We start from the raw sequence: 26,688 nt of genomic DNA, 5'->3' as shown, positions 1-26,688 counted from the left end.
TACAGATGTGTGGTGTTTTGATCAATAATTATCATCCTCTTAGAATTTGAATTATTATATATATGTCATCAGCAATGAAATAAATCCATACTTTATGAATAATTGTTTAGTTGAGACTTTGTTGTGCATGAAGCAATGATTTGCGGAGCAATGACGACTACCTTAATGTATCATAATTTCAGATCATGAATTGTGTAAATCTGACAAGAAACGTGTCATAATTGGGAATAATAGCAAACGTGTCAAAAGAAACTACTTGCATGCATTTATAAATCTTCTTTATGTCTGTCAAGAGTGTATATTTTTTCATATGAAGTGTCACATTATTTGTTGATGGTTAGGTGATGCATGGTTTGAAAAATGCATAATTGAAACTACCATATGTATGCCTATAACACTCAGGAGTAATGCCCCACTAACCAGTAACTTTTTCCAGAACTTTTCCAGTTACTAAATGATCACCCCGGAATGGTATCGTAGGTTTATTTCCTAATGCAAAGGACTTACGATGAATCAATTTGCACATTTTCATTTTTGAGTTATGTCGAGATTCATAATCTTGGGATTACAAGCTTTATAGTGCATAGGATTGTTTCCATGCTGTTCATGGTGAAATTTTCAACTGAGAATTCTTTTGTTTTCTGTCATGTTCAATGTACCATCATGAGAACAGGTCTCATCTGCTTCATTTAGATGGTGTGAACAAAACATGGTGAATTGTGGTTACCACAACCAGAAGTATGTACCTGTGGGGCCAGTGGCGTAGCTGCCGGGGGGGAGGGGGCAGGGGGGGCAATTGCCCCCCCCCTGGCAAAAATTGGAATTGCCAAATTAGTATGACGGGCTTCACTGCAAATGGCAAAGTTGCTCTTAATTTTCCATTTCCTGTGGTCAATTGCATCAAGTATGACAACGGTAAAACATGTTATGCCTTCATTACTCAATGTTTTCAATTTGTTTATCTCATTTTCAGAATCAGAATTTAATGGACAAACTTGAGAGTGTGAAGGCCAAATTGGAGGAAAGTAAACAATTGCTGAAAACAAATGAAAATGGTGAGTTTGTGTATAGCCCTTGACATGTGGCATCATATTTGCCCGGCAGTATGCGCCCTAATTATGGTAATTTCCATTTTTCTTTGCCCTGCAGTGTGCGTACGCATCGTAGTTTGCTCAGGGCATTTTAAATCGCCCACCACATTTCATAGTACAAGAAAGCCATTGAACAGTGTAGCGGTTCATTCAAGCATATCGATAGACCAGTCCCTCACCTTTGTTGATAAACAATGATGTCAAGTGGTCTATAGATGCTTCATTTTGTCATAATGGTCCATTTTCTGCGACACATTTATAATGCTGTGGAAGCGGGCAGGAATTATGCCATATCTTAATTAACAATTGCACTTCACCTAATGGGAATTTTAATGGACGTTCTTCAAATTGACTCCAACAAATCAATATCTTCAGTAGATAGCACATCTGTAAATGGCCGAATTACCTTTAATTGCAATTGTATCTTCAGTAGATAGCATGTAATTGAATCCACAAATTAAAATGCTATTTTAAGCATGTACATGATGCAGTCATGTCTACAGTAAAATTCACCACGACCTTTGCAGGACTTAAACCCCATTAAAAGCTATTAAACCAAGATAACACTAATTGAAAACAGCTCAACTGATTAAATCATATCTTCTCTGGTTAAATACACACAACATATGTTTCTGCTTTACATGTACAATGAAGCAATGAGCTGGTATTATAGTTTCAGTTGGGTGAACGATTATAAAGCGAACGCTAGAAAACAATTCTGTGTGGGCTTTTGTTTACGAAATGAGACAATACTCTGCTTATTGTTAACCAGCGTTCTTGAAAATGAGAAGCATTAGGTAGCACTTTGTGTCAATGTTAGGTGTGGTGTATTTTTCTCACATTCTTTTGCACTACACATTACTCTCTCATCACATATGAAAGAGCTATCCTGCTGTGTACCCCAAATGGAATGTGTGTCTGGTTTATGTAGTTTTTTGTCCTATTTATCTCAGTGTTCTGAAATGAGAACTTGTCATTTGTCTTTGCATGACCTTTATGCCAGTCAATTAGGTGACCACAAAATGTCCTCAAACACTTTTAAGTGTTTTTGACAGGTGACTTAAAAATCACCTGTCACCACAATGCTTCCAAGCACAGTCTTTACTTGATAGCTTCCAGATTCTTGCTTGGCTCTTTTTAATTCATAATGTGGAATATTGCAATTTACAAACATGTGCAATTTTATAATTCACAAGTTATAAATGTGAGTTGGAGGCCAGCACAAAAGTTATAAACCATGTTTTAATATTCAAGTTCCTTTGCTATTTGCATTAAGTTTGCCCTATGAATTATTCAGCATTATAAGCATCAATTATGCTACTCAGGAGTCAATGAATTATGATTTGATCAAGCTAAATGGACCACTTGTAACCCAATATAAATTTTCCATTTCATATTCCCTGCACAGTTAATAAACTATAGCATATTAGAATAGATTTTGAAATTTGATTTTCCATTCCTGAGATAGATTGTCTTCAACTTGAAGCTAAAAGTTGCCGACAAAAGAAGTTGATCACCTCTTTAGACAGACAGTATCTCCAAATCATGTGACAACCAACTCACCTGATCACGTACGTTGCCTGATCATATCGTCAGTGCTTATGCAGGGTTACAAGCTGTCCTACATGTTCTTGTTTCAAGGGGATGATTTCTCCAGGTACACCAAAGAAAATCTATCATCGCGTTGTCACAAAAGAGATAAATGTCCTGCTCTGTCCATATTTTATTTACTTTCAAAGCTATCGAATGTTAGTTTGGGCCATCCGTTTGACTGAATATGTGATATGCACTTTACACAGTGCTGCAAATGACACGATTTTACCTAAAAAGTTGGTTTGAAGGATTTTGTTCTCTTTCAGGGGTTCTTAATTGGTGGGCCGTGGGCCAGATCCGACCTGCTGACCAGTGTGGTTAGCACTTGAACAGCCCTGAAATGCACTGTAAACAAAGCAAACCAAAGTGTGTCCCTCAACAATCTTTGAAATGATTTTAGCCCTCGGTAATAAATTGAGTAAATAAGTAAAGTAAATAAGTTGAGAGCTCCAGTTCTACTTTATTGGGGTCCGAGGTTCAAATTCAGGGGGTACCAAGTGACTTCTTATTCACCATCTCTCCTGATTCATTTCTTCTTTCCCTTCCGATAGCAAAAAAACAAAACCCATGGGTTGTGTTAGGGTTAGAGAATAAGTTATTCTCAACATATGGACAGTAGTAATCAGTTTATAGAGCTAAGTAGAACACTATGTCAACCACTGCAATGAGCCATCATTTGCTGATGGGGAAACATGTTCTACATTACAAAACAAAACAATGGTCTACTTTCCACTTGAGTGATATGCCTTAAAGCCATATGATAGAGTTTTAGCTGTAAGAAACACATGGATTGAGATGGCTGTAATGTGCAGGTGTAACAGCTCTAAATTGGCTATTCCAGTTGCAATCCATACGCTGCTATGGAAAATATGACCTTAATCTCCCACACAGGAGTGTTAATTTTAAATGGAGTCACCCCCATTCAGGTAACCCCATGTGATACCCACACTCTCTGTGTGGGAGATTAAGGTCATGACTTCCATGGGGGTATGTGGATTTTAACTGGAATGGCCCAGTGTCTGCTCTCTATTTGTCTGTTCCTGTAGGATATATGTTCTCTTTTGTTGTAAACTTATATAAATACCTTACAAGGGTCTCAGTTTTCTGCTCTTAGCAATAATGTATTGACAGGTAAATTAATTCAAATCACCCGTGAGTTAAAGCTGTTGAATGTGGCAAAAACACTATATTTTTGCTTGAATTTAAATAGAAAATTAACTAAGGGAAATGAAGTTTAACTGGTGGCTCTTACACATTCATAACCTCATGAATATGCATGATGCGTGTGATCCAATCATATTTTATTATTTGTGAAAACCGCGAACGCAATTCGAGGTCATTAATATCTCACAATTGACTCCGGACGCGCAACAATGACTTCCGCGTCTGACGTAGCAATCAAAACATGGGGTGATCGGGGCCCCGAACATGGATAAAGAATTGGCATCATTGCGAATTGCAGCGTCCAATTCAAATGGCGACTACCTTCAAAAAAATAAATAAAAGCAGTCCGATCACAGCAGGTAAACCAATAAATATGCACACACATTCTAAACAAAACAGGGTCCTGTTTTGAATGAATATTGAATAAATGTAAACAATTTTTCCTAATATGTTTGTCCCTGTGTTACGTTGATCGAGTGAGCTCCCGGAGTGAGCTTTACGACCTGCGTCTAGGTCTCAGCTGCTGGCCGATCCCGGCATCTATTGCTCTCAATATTGCTCTCTCAATAATTATGATTGCATCGTATGACCGTAACAAATACAATTGGGGAATTCCAAACAGGAAAAAAACAAAAGAATAGACGAGTCACAACAACAAGAAATAGCAACAACAGCAGGAACCAAACGATATTACAATAAAATTATTTTAAGGCGCAAGCCTCCGTGACATCCCAGTGAAGGTGTAAAAATATAAATTTGTTATTGTGTACTTGAAGGATATTTAGTCATGAAATTAGATATTTTTGAAATGAAACATTTCTTCTTCTACCGGTGAGTGCATTCCTCTCTTCGAGAGTATCGTCGTACTGTGTGCAGTGCAAATGTGGACGAGCGGGAACACGGCTTGCCCCCCAAAAAAAAAACCCAGGAAAACATCAGTATTGTGCATGGTGGACTATTGACAAAACTGGAAAATAAATCTTATATTTTGTTTGTAAAATAAATTACACGTCCGGCTTTAAAACCACTAACAAAATATGAATCTTGATTTTTATTATCATCCAGATGAGAAAATTACTGAATAGGCTAGCTATTTATTATTTTGTATGGTAATTTGAAGCTCAAAATATCATTCATGGCCCTATAAATAGTTATGAAGCTCAAAATATCATGGCCCTATAAATAGTTATGCTGGCCGGGCATGCTGGTTGTTCTTTCCCATGTTCCTCACAATATAAACAATTAATTTCTTCAGGTATTTGTAAATGGTAGGCCTAACAAATATCATGTAGCAGAAACATCATGGCACAGGGGGCCTAGCATGCTAGCTAGGCCTAGCATTTGTTGTTCCTCACCATAGAAAGTCAGTCATCGTAGTGACGGAGGTGTGACTGTGAGTAGGCTACCTCGGGCTAGGTAATATAAACCTGGAACTGTTTTTTAAATTCATTTTTAGAGCATCATTACATTCCATTCTATTTTTCTCGGATCATTCTGCAACTTTGTTTAAACGGTCCTCGCATGCTCGGTAAACGGTCGCGCCGTGCAGAGACACTTGAATGCTCGCGCTCATGATGCCGGACAGGCATGAATGCTTGGTTGGGCCAGCAGTGCCAGACTTAAACAAAATGCTCAAGCCAGGCTAAAAAAGCGTAGAAGTAATCATGATGATATAAATTATAAGCATGCTGGCCAATATGGAAAAATAGGGCCTAGAGATTTGAAGATACAGTGCAAGGAAAACCTGAGCTCTATTTTTACTGTCACTCAGCCACCGGTACGTACGGTATAATTGTCAGCCTTTGGTGGGTCAAGAGAAAATTCTGATTTTAAGCCAATAAAATTGTAATCACATTTATAAAACCTATAAAACCTACTTACCGGGTGTAAACCCTAATGGTAGAACTATTCATCCATTTAAATCCAAGTATACAATATATCCAGGTCCACTTGTAAACATGAGAATATAAACTCGGCCGCGTGCAATAATCATGATTGATGCAACTCATTCACGCATATCGCATTCAGAAAATCTGCATCTTGGGCCAAGAGTAGAGAGGTTGCGATTTCCAAACGTAGACATCGGACGTACTTTGATCTATTCAAAACCACTATCCTGTATCGAAGCGAGGTCACGTATTTAGCTATTTTTGAAGATATTCCACGTGCGAAATCGACGTAGATACATCGTTGAAAATGCACAAAATTTGTCCATTTCACAATATGTTAAAGACAGTCAAGGATAATGAACATACGAAGGAAAGTCTAATTATTATTATGATTTGTTTGTTTGTAACATATCATTATAATAAAGGTACAGCGATGTGTTAAAAATGGACTAAATTTAAACGCAATATTCATACGCAGAGATTGTCTATTGAAATGTGTGTGATACTTTGCGTATAAAAATTACCTTGCGATTTGACATTTTGGACTCAACGTAGCATTAAAACGTACGTTCCACCATGGTTCCACGTGGAAATAGGCTGATTTTACCTCGAGTCTAGGTAAAGGAAACGTAGAGAACGAGTCTTTCTCGACGAATGTTATAGTCAAAATATCATGTGTTTTTTTGTACAGCTGAGGGGTGGTGCAATAACTTTGTGTATCCCCGAGGTGGTGAAGTATTATAGGGGGTGGGGGGGGGTCAAAGATTGGTTGGCAGGTCAAAGGGGGGGGGGGCAAGCATTTTTTTTTGCAGGTCGAAAGTGGGGGGGGGGGGGGCAAGGAAAGTTTGGCTCAGATATTTTAGGAACATTAGGAACACGTTCAAATATGCACAATTCCTGATCGGTTATTTATTTATTTATTTATTTATTTATTTATTTATTTATTTATTTATTTACACACAAATTCAAAGTATAGACCTCTGGCAAGGCAACGGTTCACTCGCACCTATAAGATTAGTATTTTTGAAAAGAGCTGTATTGTATTCAATCTATGTTTGCAGACATACACAGGTGATTAGTGCAATCTGCTTGTGTTGGCATGGTTGGGCGATCTATTCAAACATTGTATTCATCTATTGCGATTATTACGTCACTTCTTAACTTATAGAGGCCCTGGATTATTTTATTGATTGGCTCCAAACAAAGGATTTGAACCGGTGTCCTTCACCGTAGTTATGGCGGAGTACAGTTCAACAAAAGCATGATTGCAATCTACCACGACATTTCGGCTCACACACATAAGAAATGCACTACGATAAAATAGGTTGATGAAAACAGTGCAACAGAGCATTAATGCCCAAAATTGAAAAGCTGTATAATTTATAAACAATATACACTACACATAAAATACAACTACAATGGATTTTCAACATATAAGAATCCAAACAATCAAGTACCAACATGCACAGTTTTGTCCTTATATCACTTTTGGGTTTATAACAAAATGTTTTCAAGACTCTATCGTGATTGGCAGCTGCATAAGACATCTCTTTGACAGCTGATAATGCCCATCTATTCACCAAGTGGCTATTAACTGATGAGTACTGTATGCTAATATGAAATCATTGTTTATCAACAAAGGCGAGGGACTCGTCTGTCGATATGCTCAAACAAACCGCTACACTGTTCAATGGCTTTCTTGTACTAGAAGAAATATGGTGGGCGATTTGAAACGCACGTGCCCTGAGCAAACTACGATGCGTACGCACACTGCAGGGCAAAGAACAATGGAAATTGTCATAATTCGCGCGCATACTGCCGGGCAATGACGTCACATGTCAAGTGGTCTATACCCGATCAATGTTGGAGTTGCCTATAGCCTATATGTTTAAAATTCAATATGGCTACCGAACTTTCATGTGGTCCAGTGGATTAGTGCGCTGGACTTCTGTATTCTGTATGTAACAGCGGCGTGGGTTCGAGGCCCACCTGTGCCGAACTGAAATTCCATTTTTTTTTAAATTTAATATTAGGGAAATGAGACTGGGCGAATTTATGTATGACGTAGAGAGGATTAAGATCCCTTTATTGATCCCTGACCCCACCGACTACCCGGGCTGATTTCATGCAAAACAAATCACCAGATGACTGACTATAGGACATAGCGCCACAACACGAGCGTTGGTAAAGTATGTGGCCTCACTGCAATACATAGCTACGTAAAAACGTACGTGTTAACGTACGTAAAAACGTACGTCCTACGTCTACGTTTGGAAAATCGCAATCTCTCTATTGACTCCAATTTCACACACGTAGGGCCTACACGTCTCATGCATGCACAATTACGATAGCCAAATATCACGATGTCACGATATAAAAATAAAGTTTCATGTAAAAATACATTTCTGTAGCAACAATCAACAGTACCGCAGTCAACGGTCAAATTAATCAATTAATCAAGGGGCCCCGGAATATGGATAGCATAAATGCCCTGTATCCATGCCAATGACGTCATGTAGTCAGGATTCGCCCATTATTAATGAGGGATGACGACTAAATAAATTGAAATATTCGAAAAATTTCCAGCAAATAATACGAAGGAAAGATAGGATTTTGTACAAAAAACGGTAATGAATGACAATAATAACTTTGCACCATCTATTTTGAGGTCATTGTGTGAAATTGTCGGGTTTTGTTTTGGGCCTCGGAAAATACCTCGGCCCAAAACAAAACCCTCCAATTTCACACAATGACCTCAAAATAGATGGTGCGCAGTTATTATTGTCTAAGCGGAGTAGCTAAGATGTGTGAGGTGGAGAATACACTATTTCATATAACATGTATAAGGGCAAGGTGGAATATATCTCATAATTTATTTGATTGAAGTTTTTGTTCCACCCATCCCCTTAATAAACTCAAAGCAATGTTGATTTAAACATGTATCACAATCATCAGCTAGCACTCAACATCGTTCAAGGGGATCAGGAATACTTGAAATCCATAAAGTGCCGCAACATTTTCACATGTGGTTTCAGCTATGGATGTTTGTTTATTGCATCTTCATGCATGTTAAGTTGAATGCACATAATGTGTATAGGCCTACCTTGGGCAATTTCAGAATGTATAACCACTGATAGCAGCTACAATGACGAGGCTCGGAAATTATATGAGGATGAAATGGAAAAACAGTTAAAAAACAATCAAGACATGGTCTCTTACAGCTGTAACACGTAGGACATTTTGAACATAAGTTGGTCTGCTTTATAAAGTGTTCCCCATTTCTATTGTGCATCACAATCATGTTTCTTTCTTTAAGATGCTCTTGGTTTGATCAAAATTCCTCTCAAATAAATCAGAGCATAGATCCTCTTAGTGACAAGTAGATAAATCACTCTCCATCCATAATACTATCCCTTTAAATTATTTCTTGTTTTGTTTTACTGTATGTCGTGTAATAAGAGAAAGAATGGACTTAGTTGTAAACAAGAAACCAGACAATTCTAAAAAGGACATTGAAGTGTGTCCTTTATCAAAGCATGTTAAATTACATATACATGTATGGGCTATTGTTCATAAGTATACGGATGGGATAATTGAGGGCATGCACAAACTTCATTATAATCTGTTAACTCATTGTAAAGCAGAAAGTATTGATGTTCATGAAAACTGTATATATTTTTGAGTGATAAGTATTTGCTTAAATTATCAAGTTATCAGCTTTCAGCAGATATAAAGAGACAAAGGAAGCTTTTCAATCAATGCATCTTACCTGCCATAACATATGGAATTGAAACTTGGACATTAAACAAAGATATGGAAAGAAAACTTCATAGTACACAAAGAAGTATGGAAAGGATGATGCTGGGGTATACAAGGAGAGACCGGAAAAAGAACATCTGGATTAGGGAACAAACAAGAGTAAAGGATGTTTTAACAGCAGTAAAAAGAATGAAGTAGAAGTGGGTTGGTCATCTGAGCAGGATAACAGATGGATGATGGAGTCAGCTCACACTGTTATATGGAGCAAGAAAAAGAGGATGACCTCAAGCTACATTTGTAGATGGATAGATGAGCTGGTCAGCTACTTAGGAACAGCAGCCTGGACAGGAATTGCAGGAGACAGGAGAAATTTGCAAAATCTGGGAGAGGCCTTTGCCCAGCAGTGGGATGATATGGGCTGATGATGATGATGATGATCAAGTTCCAGAGCCTTATGCACCAGAATTGACATTATGTATTATTCGTCTCTCTGCTATTATTATACCCACTATATTCATATTGGTATTAATATATGACTATGTCACCTCAAATTACATCTTTGCGTACCAGCTTAAATGTTCAATTATGCACCATCTTACAGGTGCAGACATTCCTTGATAACAAAACCTGCCATCTTTGTCAAGACTTGATCATGGCAACACTCTCCTCTATGGCTCTACCAACACGGGAATTTAAAGACTGCAATGTATAATTAATTTCAGAACTGTGCAGCAAAGCTTTGTGTATCATGCTCTAAAGAAAGATCATGCCACAATCTATCTGAAACATTTCCACTGACTGCTGGTTACAGATTGAATTGCTTTCAAAATCTTGGTGTATATTTACAAATGTACCTGTACCTGGCTACTTCTCATCATGATAAATACAAAAGTAAAAAGTAGGAAACTACCGTGAAATATATAAAATAAAATTACTTCTCATCATGCCTAACTCTCTCCCTACTGCCTAGTTAGCGCAAGCATCCGCTCAGCCTAAGACATTATTCGTGTCATGAAACCAAACGATGTCAAGTCACTCAAACCAGTTTCAAATTGCACTTTGTCAAATTATGCTCCTCAAATGTATTCACTACTGACACCCATCATGTTATCTCAATCTTTTAATGTTTTCAAGATATCATTGAAACAGCAGTTGTATCCATTATAATTCATGTTGTGTGATGCTCTTACATTATTTTTATGACTATATATTTGTTGGCTGTGAGCTTTCTGGCTTCATTTGTATGTTGCGGTTTATCATGCGCTTCGTTAACATATGGCCATTTACCCACATTCAACACGTTCAGTTTTATTCATAGTTCATTTGGAAGCGTAATATATATTGATATTGACATTGGTGTTCTCTTTCTTTTGATTACAGTAATCAACTGGTTAAACAAGCAAGTCAATGAAGCTCATTTTCATAGAAGACCTGTTGGAATGTTTGATGGAGCACCATCAGGAGGTCCACAAGTTGCTTATAAGCATGCTACTGCACCTTCAGTAAGTTTGAACTACTGTGTTTGACTTTATTAATATCCCTTCCCTAATAACAAATGACTAATTTCAGTCATATGTACCACATAAATAGTTACATACTCTGCCACATACAACATATATATATATATTTTTAGAAATACCTTACTGTTTCTTGTTGTGCAAGGAAGCAGTGTCTCTACAAACAGCCTTTATACATAGGATAAAACTTGAGAACCAAGTATGCTAGACCTTTTAGGATTTCAGTTTATAATATTGTAATGTTTGCATTTATAACTATGCTTTTAGTAACTTAATTTTCAAAAATGTATCATTTGGCCTCCATGGATGTGTCACATATAGAGGCAGCTCAGGTATTCGTAACTTTCTTTTGATTCTCATTTATCCCTATGCATAGTATTATTGACTATACATGCACCTGTCTATTTCACAAGCTTACTCAATTAGTATCGTGAATCATCTAACCAATTGTCCAGATAACCGTCTAGACAATGAAGAGACCAGTCTGCCTTTTTTTTACCTCCAATGGATATTGATTGATGTCACTTGTTTTACTGACAATGGTTTGAAGTTAGTCATACGCTGATCATGTCACAGGTAACTCAATACCAGGGTTTGCATGTAAAGCAATATAAAGTAGGGTGATTTTTTTCTTCAAAATATAGAAATTTATACCTTTTTATCAGTACATACATGTTATTCATCTACAAATTCTTCAAGTTCCATACATTTGTAAACATTCTCTCTCTCTGTTCCATATTGATCAGGGGCAGAGTAAAGCTGCACTTTACAATATTGCATGGGTTCCAACATAAAATGCTATTAAGGACTCAGTTGCATGCATACATATTACATTTTCATTTACAAGGTTTCATGGAGACTCCCATTTGAATACACTTAAAAAAATACTGTATCAACCTAATGAGGACTGTATTGTTTGTTGTCAAACTCGAGTCTAACAATTAAAGTAAACTTAAATTTGCACCTGAAAATTTATAATTCAATATGAATTTCCCGGGTCAAATTCAATGTGAATGTTTGACTTCATTATATTACTGTGTTGCATGATTTAAGTAATTCTCACAAAACCTTTGCGTAACAATGTGAGCCCTAAATGCTCTTGGCATTAATTGGAGTGAATACATGCATGACTCTGCTCTAGTAATGGTAACTTTCTCTGAAAGTATAAATTACAATACATGCACAGGAGCAATCTCCCGTTCAGTTACACAGCATAATTTTCTATATACCATGATATGCAGGAAAAAAGATTCATTATGAGTTATAGTACCCGCGGGGTGTCCCAGTTACCTTTGACCACTTTGGGAACCACGCACTCTAAAATGACAAAGTTTTGCTGAGATATTGTGGATATTTTCACAACAACACTTCTCTCCACAAGGAGGAATAAAGAATATCACTGTTCAAGATGTAAAGCACATTTCAGATGTTGTCATACATGCCCCATTTAAAAAATGTTTCAAGTTAATAAAAAAAATAGGACACTGGAGTGTAAGTGTAAACTGTTTTCCCATCAATCGCTGTAAATGTGGACACATTTGGAAATGTACTAATGGATATAGAGAGGGAGAGAGAAAAAAAGAGGGGAAAGAGAGAGAGAGAGAGAGAGAGTGAACAAACAAAGAGAGAGACTAGGATGAGGAGAGAGAAAGAGGGGAAATAAGATGTCTGAAGAGAAGCACAAAAAGAGTAGAAGACAATCTAGATTAAAAAAAACAGGATGAGAAAAAGAGGATAAAATCATGACTCAGTTATAGGTTAATTTTCACCACTTGTTGACTGTAGCATTTTAAATGGGAGCTGGCAATTTAAACATGAAGCTGGTGTAAAACAAGTAATATTGATCATGTTGCTCCTACAATTGAACCAGATATGCTCTGTGCCATATATTATGCCCTTTTAATAATGCAACATTATCCCAAAATCTATCGAAATTGGATATGGATTTCTCGAGATTCAAGTGTTTCGTGTAACTAAAAAACAACACTTAAGTATAATACTATGTGGCCCTATAAAACTAACATGGCCTCGTTTTCCAAACTAGTTTTACCAACATCGACTACGTGTTGCCTGATCATTTTGCACACATATTTTCTTACCCAGTAAATATTGTTTATAAAATCCATGCTTGCCTGCTATGGGGGATACAATTTTTAAATGGTGTGATTACCAACACTTCACAGTAATGTAGAGTTTCACATGTTTGTCACCCATTTTATGGAATGTTATATGACGGATATAGGCCATGTTCTTGTATGTGACAAGGAAAATCAGTCGGTTATACAAGGTGAAATTCAATTTTGTGGCAGGGTTGAGTTTCTTTCCATTTTACAAATAAAGATTAGCATATCTTATCAGGCAGTGTCAGGTGTCATGTATTGCATTATGATAAGATGCGTAAAATGTTGTTGTCTGTGAAAGTGACAAGAGCAATCTAAACTGAGCTCAAAAAGAAACTTTATAATTTTTCACAAGGTCATATCTTAAAATACTGTCAATCAAAATGAACCAAAATTACACACAGGATTACCTTAATACTCTACTCCAAACACATGTCAGTAACCAAGCAGTTGTCCAACTGACACAACAGCAAAATTCACTGTCATGGGACAGCTTCCTGGACTTCCTTCACTTTCACAGCCCAACATTTGGCACCCAGGACAAAAAAATCTGTGAGAATGCCCACAAGATCCTTGCACAGATGATAAAACGGTGCTGCTTTCTGCTTTTCATACACTTTTTTCATGAAACAGGACTGGGCTGTGAATGTGGTCCAGGAAGCTGTCCCATGTCAGTGCATTTTGCTCAGGGTTCGGTTTTTGCCGGCAAAAACTTGTTTTTGCCGACAAAGTGGCAAAAACCTGGCAAAAACTGTTTTTGCCAGTTTTTGCCTGGTTTAAACCGGCAAAATGGCAAAAACTGGCACAAACTCACATATAGTCACTCAAATATTAAAACGTGACACAGGAAGCTCATAAACAGTAACACACAACTTTTAACGAATCATTCAACATATTTTTTGTCTCATTAAGTCCTTAAATGAAAAAGTTTTGAATTTGATACATGCCACATTTCGGTTAACTGCACTTGAGCAATGAAAACGCATGCCTTTAATTTCTTAATATATTGCTTATAATTACAAAATCTGGCCTTGTTACACTCTGGAACTTATTTTTGTAACTTAATTATTTGTTTTGAGATGAAAAAACTGAACTATAAATCACTTTTTTCGTTTTTGCCATTTTTGCCGGCAAAAACTGGCAAAAACTGTTTTTGCCAAGTGGCAAAAACCTGCGGCAAAAACCTGCGAACCCTGATTTTGCTGTTGTGTCAGTTGGATAACTGCTTGGTTACTGACATGTGTTAAGAGTAGAGTATTGAAGTAAATATGTGTGTAATTTTGGTTCAATTTGATGGACAGGATTTCAAGATATGACCTTGTGAAAAATTATAAGTTTCTTTTTGAGCTCAGTTTATATTAAACAGGAATTTTGTTAGCAAAGTGACTCCCTTTCTATTATTGTATCATATTCATATTATTCTGACTTGCTTATTATGGCAGAGTGCTATTACTGGTTTGTGTGATATCTAAAACACTTCAGATTGTAGCATGCCAGACAATTTGAACAAAGGTATTGATGTTCCTGTGTTATAGGCAGAGTTACTCAAATTGCTGTTTTGATTGGACTTACTGACTGAGTGACTGACCTATCGATTGAAGAAAACAGACTTTTAACATAGCAATGAGTGAAGTTTCTTGATTATGAAGAGAGGGAAGAGAGATGCTCACAAGCATTGAAATAAAGATTATAAAAATATAGAAAGAAAGTAAATAGTTCATATCCTCATGAATAAACGCGATACATGTGATCCAAGCGTTTTTATTTATTTGCCCAAACGCAAACACAGTTACTTATATTCAACAGTGGACTTACCACACCATCAGCGTAAATATTATAACCTCTGTGAGTGCCGTTCTGTGCGTTGAACAAACTGCACGCGTGCTGGCTGCCGTATTTGGATTGCGTGCTGCCATATTTGCACAGATTGTGATTCGTAATTCTGTTAATGGTCATCTTGTTTCAGCCTGTTCAATTTTTGTAAAGGCAAAGTGTATCTAATATTTTTGCAAACTTCTGAGGAATATTTTGTGTTATTTTTGAAAGTAAAGAGATGAAAGTACCGGTTATGAATAACTTTGCACTAGTAAGATGACGGCCAAGACGGGCATTGTGAAAATTCTGAATATTTTGCTTTGGACCTTGGAATATCCCTGGGGTATGCCCCAAATGATATGCCTCGGTTCCAAAGGCAAATTGTTTCAGATTTTTCATGATGCCCTCCAAATAACCGATGCGCGGTTATAAACCTTTAAAGAATGCAGAGCTTGGTATTGGGAGGAGGAGAGCGGAGGAAGAAATGATACAGAAAGAGAAGAAAGCAAGGGTGCATGTCCTTATTCCCTATGAATTATTATACCTTGCCTGTAACATGTGTAATCTTCCCAGTGAATCCCCTGTGAGTGTTTAGGGATTTAGTATTTTAGGATCCTTGTTATCTTCCATCTGTCAAGTGTATTGGCATATTAAAGTTTCCCAGTATCTCATGACATCTGCTTGTCTCATACTAAGCTAATATTCCAAGAATGTTATGTTACTTTGATTATTATAACCAAAATCTGGTTTCCTTAAATTGAAGGTAACAACTTGCCAAACCAATACTAGGGACATGTTTGTTGATATTGATAAACTTCCCTTTTATTTTTTGCATAATTATAGATAATACATACATATACAATTTTAATATACCGCGCATAATCTAATGAAAAGTCTAATTCATCGAGGAAAGTGGTATAAATATTTTGGTGCCTCAACTGGATACGTAGTGTCCTTAAATAGGTATAGTTTAAAACCAATGAATGTAACATTTACAGAAATCACTGAACTCTAAGATCCTCAATTCTAACAATTGCCAAATAAACACAGTATAATGCATACATCAGATTTCACAAACAGTATGATAATGCAATATTCAGATAATTCTTTTACATTTGTCATCAACTGAAATCAATTTTCATTCAAAGTGGATTTCATTACATGACAGTCATTGCTTCTCTGTTCATTTACATGCCCTTTCAAGTGTTTTCTACGATTTTCTTATCATAATCTCTTAAAATACTAAACACAAATCATTTAATCATGCATATTGGATTAGTGAATATTAAAACTTATTCTTAGGTTACCATTGTCAAATCCTTGGATTAGAAGCAGAACTTATCATCATTGAGAGATAAGATGGAAAGACAATATTTGTGTAAATTGAGAATGTTGGGATAAGTACTATACAATAAGCACAGCTCAGGACAATCAAATGCATGATTATGCCCCCAGTGGTGTTTAGGGTAGCCTTTCAACAAGGCTTTGCGTTGGAGCCCTGGGTTGGAGCGCCCTCGCTCTTACTGCACTAATCTATTAAAATAACACAATCCAAGTTCCAACATTGGTTAAGTGGTTCTAAAGATTAATTCTCAAGTATTCATCAAATATTTTGATCAGCGGAAGTACTTGGCCCAAAGATAAGCTGGAAACATGAGATTTATGTGCTGGGATGTAAGTTCATATGTGCTGGTGATAAACAATTACCAAAACTGACCTTCAGCACAACAAAATTCAACTGACCTTGAATGTTTGATGTGTCCAACATTCAAGGTTAATTTTGTTGCACTGAAAGTCAGTTTAAACTTTGAAAAATTGGGATGTAAATTAGGGATGTTTAGAAGTACACACAACCAAGTAGGAATGAACAACATGATCTGCCCCCCAGTGGTGTTATGGGGTATAGGGCCTACACAGTGTGTTTTTGAAAGGTTTAAGGATCCATAGGCACAGCTAAGATGGATTGAACAACATGCCCCAGTCATGTTTTTAGCTATAAGTAGGACTGATCAGTATGACATCCCCCAGTCAAGTTTTAAGGCATGATCTGTGGCTTTTGGGAAAGTTCAAGAACCTGTGTTTTCTTCTTCAGAATTTGTAGTATTAAAGGAACATTTGGGATTTTTATTATAGAGATTCTAGGCAATTCACATACAGTATTATCTTGCAGTTTGACAGGGTTTTTGATTCCAACTGGTGTTCATAATTATAACTTATACAATACATATAAATCTGTATGTGCACAATTGGTAAAACTACTTGTGAGATTCACCTAAATAGCAAATACAAAACTTTTAATTCTTAGAATATTTTAAAAAGTTAGAATATGCTGTCAGCTTTTGGTTCATCCTCATATTATACTGTGTAAAATGACAGCTATTCAAGTGGAATTTTCACAGCTATAAAGCGTCTGGTTGCTGATATTGATGGCTAACATTTTGAGATACAAATCATACAACCCATTTTTTCTAATCGCCCACATCTGATTACTATATTATTTAAGAAATAAAGGGTAGTGCATTATCCTTTACACTCACATAATGTCATCAAAACGTAAATAATGGGTGATGTGCAGCAGAATTTAAACAAAATAGTGCGATTTAAAGAGAAAATATCACTTTTATGCCCAAATATTTTAGCTGTTTACTTGAAAGTGGAGCGTGTACGTGTATCCAAAGCGTATGTGACAGTGTATATCGCAGAAATATTATACGCGTACGCAAATGTAATGCTTTGCGTAGAATGTGTTATGGTACTCACTCCATCGCCCTGTGCTGTGCGTTCTTGTGCGAAAAGAACACAAGGTTCATTTATTGTAAGGTAAGGTCTTTCACATAATGCATTTCAACAAATCACAGTGCACGATTTTGAAAAATGTGTAGTGAAGGTACTTGTAATAGAATAATCAAATAAAATTAGTATCTCTACAAAGCCTCAACATTTTCCCAGAATTAACACATAGAAGATAATTTCTACTTTTGGAACATGCCCTTATTTATGATTTGATTTACATTACACTAAAACACCAATTTTCATAGAATATGATTTTTCTGAATTTGACGACTGCAGTTGCATGCTTCCATTAACAGGCATGTCTGATTGCTCTTGCATCATCTGCAAGGTTATCTTATTTATTGGTGTGGACTCTGAAGTGTGCCTTTATATATGTAGGTGTAATCTGATCACCGCCCATTCCAGCCTTCTCTTGTGTAAAATGAGATTTCATTTTAGGGGGAACTTTACAGTCATCATCCAAGAGGTTATTTGCACTGATGCAAGTTTACCGTTCCATAGTAGGTAGTGATTAGGAGAAACTTTTGCAGTCGTCATCCAAGATTTTATTTGCTTAGAGGCAGGTTGACCGTACGATGGTGGATAATCATGCAGTAGCCCTGTATGCATGACTTGCAATCTGCCCTGTCAGCAAGTATTGACTATTGACTGTACACTCTTGGATCTGATAAAAACAACTTAATGCTCTTATTTAAGTCCAAACAAGCAAGGCATGTAATGCAGGAGCATTTCGGTTTTTTTAAGCGAGTGGCTTCAATATTTTTATTGGCTTAGAGGGGCTGAACCTTTCGTTGTTTTTAATGTTAGAAGAGTTCAGATTTCAAACTCGATGTACATCAATTGTCGATTTTTGCTTGACAAAACCAGTAACTGTTTACTAAACTAATATTTCGTCCATCTCATAGGAGGACTTCATCAGATCTGAACATCTCCATTTTTACTAATGTAAGCACATACTGAATAAATCAATGATGAGATAATAAGCAGATAAAGAGGAGGTGAATATGCCTGATTAAAATAAAAAATCTTAGCATGCAAGACAAGTCAAACAGGGTTTTGAAGCCTATATGTTGCAAGTAGTCTCTGCCAGAAAAGATGTCCTACACTTCCCATAATGTACTTCTCCCATTTCAATATTGTCCGGATTTGCAATCTAATGCAGCTTGGGTTGGTTGTGACGATATGTACCTCATTGAATAGAGGACATGCAGATCCTGCAAAATATGTTTATTTCTTGAGTATCCACCCATGTTTAGCCAGTCTATTCTCGTTATGAAAACAAACGGTTAAAGTGTCATTTGATGAAATGAAGTGATGTATCATGTTTCAAAAGGTAAGGTATTTTCTCTGAGTCCTGGCCTATTATGTACAATTATCATTCAGAGTGTGTGTGATTTAAGAGATTAGTATCAACAGCTTATAATTTTCTGGGGAAATTTTGTTATATCTTGTAATGATTGAATAGGTATTTTGTTTTAATACAGCCAGCAGTTTTGACTGGGCAATTACTGGCCTTATCAGGCATTTTAATGATTGTAAAGTTATCATGTTTGATCTACAGCCAGCAGTCTTGACTGGGCAATTAATAAAATGCACTTTAGGCATCAAACCAGTCCATTTATCAAGAAGTAGTTCAGTAAATCGACATCCTTTAGTGGCTGTCACTTGTTTCAATAATGTTTGTTGTGCAGAAAATGAGGGCGAGATTGCCGAACGGCTATGGTATTGCGCTGTCATCTAGGAGAATACGATCTGCGATAGTTCAAGCCTTGGGCTTGCCTTTAGAATTCCCTTCCTCTCCCAAAACATTCTTTTAAGGTCAGGAATCCTGCAATCATGTTCAGTTACTTTGCAGAATATAATTGTTGAATTTTTTCTCACTTCCATACATTGCTTAGTGTGTGCAGATATAAGTAGTGGGTGTGCATTGTCTTGTCGTTTGGAAGTCACACAAAGCTGCTTGGTTCTGTGTACAGAAAGAGTCATCCCTGTTCATGTTAAATGTCAGCTTTTCGAAAAAAGAAGGGAGACTATTCCCAGTTCTGATATCTGCAATCAATCCTAGGTTCCAGCACTGTGCATACATGTATGTAAATACTGCATTCAAAGCCTGTTGGATAATACTCTACAATTGAGGTACAGCATATATAGGAAGAAGAATTCCATAGATTGTTGTGTCCTTTTCCTTTCTGATATGTCATGGTCAGACCAGATGGTATTTTTCAGCCTGGCCTTTTCCAAGAAAGATAAAGTTATTAACTTTATCATACAGCATAATATCTCTGTAATCATCAGGCAGGATTCTGGTTTTCATGTGTTTATTATCATATCAAATCCTTCTCTTGATATCAATTGTGCTAAATACCACTTTATCATTCTTATTCTTCTTATTTTTTTTCTGTTATTTCAGGTCACCAGTTCTTCCTCCATTCCAGTATCTCGGCCTTGGAGTACTTCTGTGATGACCTACAGCTCAACAATACCGCCCATTCCTGAGGAGATATCGCCCACCCCTAGGTCAACCATCACAAGACCAGCAGCTGTCTTATCAAGATCAAGGTATATGTTTGCTTGTTTTCTTGTTTAACCATCTATTTGTTTGTTTTTGTTAAAATTTGATTTTGCTGTTCAGTGCTTTTTGAATTTTGGATACTTATTTAAAGGTCGTGATGGTTATTAATCATTGCATGTTCTGTTTAAAACACAAAGGGATACTAATAATAGCTACAGTAAAAGGTGTTTTTATGACCCACTGCACGGTTATCAATGTTTAAAACAAGCAAAAAGCAATATAATATAACAATAACACCAAAGTATACTGTCAAGTACAGTATGTAAATGAATAATAAATTAATGTTTGATTTTTGTTTGCAGTGAGCCAGCATTAGACATGAAATACCTCCAGCAGAAACATCAACAAGTTGGGTTTCATCAACCTGGAGTTCCTCAGATGTCATCAGGGCCTAAACCAGGGCCTCCTCATCCTAGTACCAGCACACCAGCATCTAATGGTGCTCCATCACTCATGAGTGCATACTTCCCACAACAATTACAGACAACTACGTAATATCATCCCAGGCCTGAGATGTCATCAGGGCCTAAACCAGGGCCTCCTCATCCTAGTACTAGCACACCAGCATCTAATGGTGCTCCATCACTCATGAGTACATACTTCCCACAACAATTACAGACAACGTAATATCATTCCAGGCCTGAGATATCATCAGGGCCTAAGCCAGGGCCTCCTCATCCTAGTACCAGCACACCACCATCTAATGGTGCTCCATCACTCATGAGTGCATACTTCCCACAACAATTACAGACAACTACGTAATATCATCCCAGGCCTCAGATGTCATCAGGGCCTAAACCAGGACCTCCTCATCCTAGTACCAGCACACCAGCATCCAATGGTGCTCCATCACTCATGAGTGCATACTTCCCACAACAATTGCAGACAACTACATAATATCATCCCTGGCCTGAGATGTCATCAGGGCCTAAACCAGGACCTCCTCATCCTAGTACCAGCACACCAGCATCTAATGGTGGTCCATCACTCATGAGTGCATACTTCCCACAACAATTACAAACAACTACGTAATATCATCCCATTTATTTTATTATTTATTTATTTTTTATTTTCAAACCCAAAACAAGATTTGCTTTTATGTCATGTTCTTGGTTTCCTCTGCAAAACCCAATATTAAAATCATGATCCAGCCATAACATATAATTTTCTTATCTTGGCTCTAATTTTCTTACAAAGGGGTGAATAAACTATAGAAGCGATGCTTATTACAATGGAGCAAATTGCACATGTAATGGTGTATAATGACATTAATACAATGTGAAAATGACACATATGGGTAGAGTTAGCAAACAGCAAACATGATTATTGAGTAATGAAAAGGTCGTTGTCCCCCATTTATTTTTATCATCAAATTATATCGCATTAAAGCCATGATGTACAATTTCTGTCAAACATGTATTATTTCAATTAAAATAACAATAATCGTAATGACTGTTAGAAATTTCTACTCTCTATTTTAAGCAAAAATAATGAAGCAAAATTAAAGGACTATGACTACCTTGATGATTTAACTATCAAGTTATACGGGAGATCTATTATTGCCATTGTGATAATTAGTCACAATTACTTTGTTTTCCTACCAACACAACACATTTGGTTGCTTCAAAGTAGGTGAAAGTTAACACATGTTTAAACATTACAAATAAGACTTGTTATCACAAATAAGCAAACGGTCGCCATGGTCGAAAAAGAGATATGGTTCATTGATCATACCAGAGAACAATAGAAAATGATTTTTGAGCACCAAATGATGAAGCAATCCTGGCAAGTTATATAAATTATAATTACCTGAATGCATATGCTCCAGGGATTAAACATCGGGGCATAACTCACAAATTAAATGTTGCAAACTTTTCTCTAATTCTGTGGAAACTAGGTTTTCAAATAGTTATGTATACATTGTACACATGAAAAAATCAGGTTAAAAATAATAAAACAAATAATAATTCATGATTGCATGATGGCTGTAAATCAAATAGCTAAGATGACACAAATAGGAATTATGGACCTCATATAATAGAATAAAACACTTAACTTCCCACCACTACTTCAATTTTGAATGTTTTCCTTTGCAGCTGTAATTATACTTAAGATGCTAAATCAATTTGATTGTGTATATTTGATATTATTATAGTATAATGTAGTAGTACTACAATACATTTGATATATCTATGTTATTCAAACTTTAAAACCATTATCCTATTATGCTATCAAAGTTAGCCTCAATTCATAAGCTTACACAATGAATAATATTGAATGCAGTATAATTGTACAGATGAACAAGAAGAAAATCAATTCATTAAATCCACTCTCCATGTGGCTCATCTGGTAGAAGTGGGGCAGATGTACCATGATAAATGACTTTGCTACAGTCAGTGCTGATCAGGGAAATAAGCTCATTGGCTACAATTGCATGTCCTGTAAAAATGCTCCGACCAGCTATCTACTCGTAACGCAACCCCTTTACCAGGTCATTTGTGCTGCAGAAGTTTCATCAGCGTTATCTCCTAGATTTCTGCTGTAAAATGCCTAGATATGCTTGATATATGTAAAATGCCTAGATAAGCATGACATAAAAAAGGTAGAATTGGGTTTTTGCAGTTAAAATCCAAAGACATGCCCTTCAGAGTGCACACCAGTAAATAGCCTCCATTGACTTTCTGTACAAACGGGGTCCAGGAAAACATCATTTTCTTGACTCCAGAGCGACTCAGTTCTTCAAAACTTACACTTTCTGCAAGTTGAAGGTGAGATAAAGACATCCAGTGTAGAGAAAATATACGGAGTCCAGTGACTTTTTCCAGAAAAAATGCAGACTAAAGCACCCTAGGCTATAGCCCATACATCTTACACCACCTCACAAATAGCTTGCAGGTGTTTCTGGAATGTAATACATTTTGAAAGTTTAGACAATATATTTCCCAGGCCTAAATCAGGATTAAATATGAATCGGGGCCTAATAGTTTCTATTGTATTATATTAAGTCACATTGCACTTTTCCTAATTTGAAACACTGATTTTTCCTCCCAGGGTGTAGGAGACTTATATTTACTGGTGCACTCTTAATATCACACACAGTGAGTGTAAATTTCAAATGGAGCCACTCATCCGTCTATGGAAGACATGCCCTTAACCTCACACACAGTGTAAATTTCAAATGGAGCCACTCATTCAAGTAACTCAATTTAAAATTCACACCCCTATGTTGGAGATTAAGGCCATGTCTTCCATGGGGGGTGGATTTCAACTGGAATAGCCCAGAAAATGGGTTCTTAATTGTTTCAAGAATTACTCTGTGGAAGAAAATACAAGATGACTTGACTATACTCATAGATTTTTAATGAGAGAAGCCATGTAGGCTGCCTCCTTTCTTCATAATTAAAATATCAAGTTCAACCTTGTACATAAATAATGTTAGCTTATAGTGTATAGGGGACTGAAAGTACCGCCAGCATATTTGACAAAGCCTGTAAAGTTAATGATATTGAGATTACCCAGCAAACGCAAAAATGTTCTTAAAATGTTTAATCAAAACGTTTTAATAACATTTAAATGTCGGGTTATATAAAGGTCATGAATATGTTTTTAACAGGTTAATGTAAAACATTTTGGGCAAACATTTTTCAAAAATATTTTTCAACACTTAAATAATATTATTTTTTGTTTAGAATGTTTTGCAGCAAGTTTTCAAAAATGTTTTTTGAATGTTATTAGAACATTTTTATACCCTTTATATAACCCGACATTTAAACGTTTTCTATAAAATGTTTTGTGTTTGCTGGGTAGCAATACTATACTACATCCTGTGCACATTATAAAGACCTCAAAAATATAACACAATATTGTAACATAGAAAGGTGGTTTATCTATGAGATTCTATGCGCATTTTGATACTACATACGTCCAATGTCGTTCAATATTAACAACACAGAATTTAAAAGTTGCAGTTTCTTGAATTGATTTGAATTCAGTGCCAAGATAATGGTGGATTTTACATGCCACAATGTTTCGTAATAACCATTGATCGCTGTGAACTGCAACTTTTAAATTCGGGTATTTTTGTACTGTGTTGTTAATACTGAACAACATTGGATGAATGGGTTATCAAAATGCACATAAATAAAGCATCCTCCTGTGTTGAAATTATATAAGCTATAGGGGTATTTATAATGGCTGTGTTACTTTTTGTGAGGACTTATTAGTACTGAACACATTTTTTATATAAGTAAATTTCACTCAAAATGCATACAAAGCATGCATGTAAAACAGATGCCTTATCTGCTGGGACCACAGATATCATTGCATGTGTAATGCTATGAGCAATCGATCATATTGGAGTGTCCCACAATGGGACATAAATAGTGGAATTGGGACCAAAATGAGTACTTCTTTTTTCAATTTTAGATGAATTTAGATCACGAAAGACGCATTCTAAAAGCTGTTTTGCCAAAACTTATTAAGTTGAATGGGAAAGATAAAAACCCATTTGAATGGGGAATTTTCAAACATTTGATGACTCAAGATACTTTTACATTTGTAGTTTGTTAACATGGTTAAAGAAAACCTTCCCTTGCAGGCAAGTATAGCATCTAATCAGATAATCTACACATGTATGACAGTTTGGAGAATTTCATTGTTTATCTTCCTTTGTTTTGGGTAATATGACCTGTTTTTATTGTATTACACTTGGAAATATATATCCAAATGTGTATAGATATCGTATTTGCAATGTGTCTTAAGTGAAAGTGTTTTTGCAGCAGATGTGGCTTTGCTGTGGTTTAATTTGTCCTAATTAGTTGTATCATAATTGCAGAATCCAGACTACTGAGAGACATTTTTCTTTGTTTTCTCTTTCTTAGGGTTGCCTGGATACACGAGGCAATGATTATTAGATCTCAATTTTACAACCGCAGCAGTTGTGCATAAAACGTGTGACATAGAATCGATGCTTTGTCAATATTCAAGTTTGTATTACAATGCTCACAAATCACATACATGTATGTATTAAAGAATTACTGTCATATGGTCATATTACAGCACATTATTTCTGTGAATAATAGATTGTCTTTGAGATAGATATTTGTATCGAGGGTATGTATTCTTACTGTGGTAGTGACTTACAGGGCAATGACATAGTCTACAGAATTAAATGGTGCAATCATATCCATTAGGACTGCAGGCACAGGAAAGCTATCGCTAACATTTGATGTCCTGAGAAATGTCAAGACATGTTAACATAAAGCCATGCCTGCTGTGTACTAGCATAAAGCATACTTTGTTAACAATAACAATCAGTTCAATATTACTTTGTTAACAATAACAATTTATACTTTATTGTAACATTTAAATATGATTGATGAATTTTCACTCTGAATGAAAATTGTGAGGCCAATATTCATTGGACTGTTTGACCAAGGTATTTACTTTGGTTTGACCGTCAGTCCTATGGTACACATGGGAGTCAGTCACTCTAATGTATTTATGTGCGAGTTCATTTTATGTTAGCCATAAATCATGAAACATAATTAACTTTCGATGTTATCTAACCTGTAAGTATTTGATAAAACCATAAATATTATTTGCTTGTGTGCAAAATTTACTCCTAATGGTATGTTATATGTTTTATTTGTATGTTCAACATGTGTGAAATGTCAATTTCTTCAGGCACCTTAAGTCTGCTGTTTTGCAGTAATATGTAGTCTTCAACAAAGGACTGCTTGGTTTGTTGAGAGAAAAATAATGGAAAGAATTGTTAACCATTAGACTTGTACTTGACCACATTGCATGTCACAAATCTTGACATGTAAGAGTTGTAATCAAGACTATGTACTGGTTATGGCAGAATATCAATTTTCTCTGAAGCTATTTAAAATATGAAATCACAGAATTGACGTGAGACTGCAAAAGTTAATTGCATGGAACTGAGTGAAAGTTAATGACCTCTATATTTGTATTTGATAGTGTAAAATATGTTGTCAGTCTTCCAGTTACAATTCGAATTACAAGTTCAAAGCCAAATGTCACGACCTGCTTGCAAAATTCCATTCTGTATGTGGACCCAGCATCGTAAAATGCTACTGCCATCTTACAATAATGTTGTATCATTGTATCATCTCAAGAACCACTGAACCAAAACTAGGTATCTTTATATGCATTTTGTGTGTAAATACTGTCTTGTAAACATGGCCTACTGTTTACTGAAAGCAATTCCTGCATATCTATCGCACCTTCACATATTCTACCTATAACCTAAACCTTGCTGTAATTTAGGGATGACACTAAAATAGTTGTTCAAATGAAAATCATGTCACAATTCCGCTTTCGATTTCCGCAAGTTTGCAATGTATTTGAGGG

General features: G+C 36.1%; 2 protein-coding genes across 2 annotated transcripts in view; both read left to right on the top strand.

The window, feature by feature from the left end:
- The first annotated feature begins 977 nt into the window (after window positions 1-977).
- Window positions 978-25,741, top strand: LOC140162900 (spindle assembly abnormal protein 6 homolog). The gene is made up of 4 exons (XM_072186584.1): window positions 978-1,055; window positions 10,877-10,998; window positions 20,152-20,300; window positions 20,616-25,741. Exons 1-4 carry the CDS (start codon window positions 986-988, stop codon window positions 20,806-20,808), a joined length of 534 nt encoding a protein of 177 aa, XP_072042685.1. The 5' UTR covers window positions 978-985; the 3' UTR covers window positions 20,809-25,741.
- The window catches only part of LOC140154750 (uncharacterized), a 50,629-nt gene continuing 45,169 nt past the window's right edge, over window positions 21,229-26,688 (top strand). Inside the window, exons 1-2 of the mRNA XM_072177318.1 lie at window positions 21,229-21,341; window positions 21,796-21,941. Of these exons, the coding sequence (XP_072033419.1) occupies window positions 21,229-21,341; window positions 21,796-21,941 (259 nt within the window). The remainder of the gene's footprint in view (window positions 21,342-21,795; window positions 21,942-26,688) is intronic.

Source organism: Amphiura filiformis, chromosome 1 (assembly GCF_039555335.1).
Source record: "Amphiura filiformis chromosome 1, Afil_fr2py, whole genome shotgun sequence".
Classification (NCBI taxonomy): Eukaryota; Metazoa; Echinodermata; class Ophiuroidea; order Amphilepidida; family Amphiuridae; genus Amphiura; species Amphiura filiformis.
The sequence above is the reverse complement of the archived record's forward strand: the minus strand, read 5'-3'. Positions and strand labels throughout refer to the sequence as shown.